This window comes from Crocuta crocuta, unplaced genomic scaffold (assembly GCF_008692635.1).
Source record: "Crocuta crocuta isolate KB4526 unplaced genomic scaffold, BGI_CrCroc_1.0 scaffold477, whole genome shotgun sequence".
Taxonomy (NCBI): Eukaryota; Metazoa; Chordata; class Mammalia; order Carnivora; family Hyaenidae; genus Crocuta; species Crocuta crocuta.
The window spans coordinates 1,395,356-1,398,100 of NW_027530193.1; the positions used below are offsets into that span (position 1 = coordinate 1,395,356).

General features: G+C 47.2%; 1 protein-coding gene across 1 annotated transcript in view; it reads right to left on the reverse strand.

Moving 5' to 3' along the window:
* LOC144232455 (early lactation protein-like) overlaps positions 1 to 1,008 on the reverse strand; it is a 3,001-nt gene extending 1,993 nt beyond the window's left edge. Inside the window, exon 1 of the mRNA XM_077765297.1 lies at positions 945 to 1,008. Coding sequence (XP_077621423.1) covers positions 945 to 1,008 — 64 coding nt within the window. The remainder of the gene's footprint in view (positions 1 to 944) is intronic.
* Positions 1,009 to 2,745: the final 1,737 nt, after the last annotated feature.

The following is a 2,745-nucleotide window of genomic DNA, read 5'->3' on the forward strand; positions in this document are numbered from 1 at the left end:
TCAGTCTGTGACTCCCTCTCTCTCTGGCCCTCCCCTGCTCACGCTGTCTCTCTCTCTCTCCTAGAAATAAATAAAACATTTAAAAAAAAATAAAAATAAAAATAAAAATATTTTATTTAAAATTATTTTTAAAAAATAGGTATTTATTTATTTTTGGGAGAGAGAGAAAGAGAACAGGGGAGGAGCAGAGAGAGTGGCCGACACAGAATCTGAAGTAGCCTCCAGGCCCTGAGCTGTCAGCACAGAGCCCAATGTGGGGCTCAAACTCACGAACCTCAAGATCATGACCTGAGCCAAAGTTGGACACTCAATTGACTGAGCCACCCAGGTGGCTCTGATCTCCTTTTTAAAGCAATATGAAAATCTATGTTCTCTTGTAAGAATTCTAGGAGTAGGATTCTGGAGGGCAGGATTGTTTGGGCTGTGTAAAATAGGGGACACACTTTTTAACTTCACACACTTCCATATTATTTGTCTTTTTAAGACAAACCCATGCATTGCTTTGTAATAAAAATTAAATTTGGTGAGGGTTGAATTAAATCAAACAGACATCTGTGAGGTCTGACCCCAGATCTTCCCCAGACTACATGGAGACCATAGATACAACTCCTCCGGTTTCCTCCCCAAGTGGAAGTGACCAGATGGTCCTGTACAGCCAGCCCCCCACCCTATGCCTCCCTCTCCCCCACAGGCTATGGGTCTCAGGGGTCCTCTTTTCTTTTTCTTGGAAGAGCGAGAGAGTGAGAGAGTGAGCGAGAGCGAGAGAGAGAGAAAGAGAGAGAGAAAGGGAGAATCTTAGGCAGGCTCCATGCCTAGCATGGACCCTGATGCAGGGCTTGATGTCACGACCGTGGTATCACGATCTCAGCCAAAATCAAAAGTCAGACACTTAACCAACTGAGCCACCCAGGTGCCCCTCGGTGATCCTCTTTATATCAGCTTACCTGAGGTCTTTCCTAAGCTGTCAATGCCCACCAGGCCAAGGGCAAGGAGCAGGCTGAACTTCATGGTGCCAGTAGATGAGTGTTCTAGACTGGGGCTGGGAGGCTAAAATTTATACCTGCAGCTGAAGCAGACGTGCCCTATTCCTCAGAGTTGAGGGAAGTATCTGGATTTTTATTACTTGGAAGAGGAAGTACCCTGGGCCAAGAGTGTTGGCCCAAAAGAATGGGACGTCTCACCCAGAGACAATGCCAGTTGCCTGGGAAGGCTTTTCGAAGGCTATTGAGCAAGCGCCCTAAGTCAGTGCTTCTGCGGCACCTGGAATGCCAGTCCTTAGCCTCATCTACTGCACACTTGAGTTCCTGTGACCTTGGACTGGTAAGTGACTTTTCGGGGTCTCAGTTTCCCTATTCCCTATCTGTAAAACAAGTGGGCTGGACAACACGGTCCTTAAGACCCCAGCTTAGCTGTGTTCCATTCTGTTGTCACTGGTTCCCATCCAGATGCTCCCAGCTCGTTGTCTCAACATCCCAGGAGAGAAAACATAGCCCGTTGCTCATTGCTTTATTTCTTTAATTTAGGAATAATGAGTTTATTGTTTTATATAAGTTATCATACTTATTTTTAAAAGATCAAGCTATACTGAATAGTACAAACAAGAAGCAAATCCCTCCCCCAATTCTACCATAGTCCTGTGCAACAGAATTATAATGAAATATATTATAGTTTCCTAGTACCTGCATTTAAAAAAGTAAGAAGTAGGGGCGCCTGGGTGGCTTAGTCGGTTAAGCGTCCAACTTTCGCTTAGGTCATGATCTCGCGGTTCGTGGGTTCGAGCCCCGCGTCGGGCTCTGTGCTGACAGCTCAGAGCCTGGAGCCTGTTTCAGTCTGTGACTCCCTCTCTCCCTACCGTCCTCTGCTCACGCTGTCTCTCTCTCCTAGAAATAAATAAAACATTTAAAAAAATAAATAAAAGGTAAAGGAAAATGCTTCCTCTCCAAAGCCACCTTGCTGGTACCTTGTACTACTAGTTCAGCTTGTCTTAAGCATGAGATAGGAGTTAAGGCATTTCCTCTCCCAAGGGCACTTGAAACTTGTTAGTGGGTCCTGGTGATCCAATGACAGCTGGACTAGAGGGTGTCTCTATAGTAGCTGGGTGAGGGCGACATTGTACTGTGGAGCCTCATTACCTCGCGCAGACAGTGTGATGTGGTGCAAGTGCACTGAAATCTACTCAATTGCTTAATCCTCTGAGGGAGAGGGGGTCTAGGGGACTCCTTTTTTGCCAAAGAAGTCAAATGACTTGTACTGGTCACACGGTGGACATTGTGACCATTCCAAAGAAGCAAGGTAAAGATGGAGGTTGAGGCAAGGGGGTAGATTAATGGGAGAGAATTTGGGGTTCTCTGAGACTCACCCCTTCATGATCTGGTCTCCTCTGCCACTTTCCCATGATGTGTGGGAAAGGCAGCTTTTATCCCCGAGGAGTTTTCCGCCAGGCCTGCCACTCCAAGTGTGGATCAGGGACAATTTGAAAGGGAGAAACCTGGAGCTGCGAGCCTGTAAGAAATGCATCTTTTCCGGCCTCACCCCAGACCAGCTGAACAGAATGTACATGTCAGGGGCTCCTGGGTGGCTCAGTTAGTTAAGCGTCCAACTCTTGATTTCAGCTCAGGTCAGGATCTCGCAGTTTGTGAATTCAAGCCCTGCATCAGGCTCTGTGCTGGTGTCCCTGAGCCTGCTTGGGATTCTCTCTCTCTCTCCCTCTCTCTGCCCCTCCCTGCTTCACATTCTCTCCCCCCC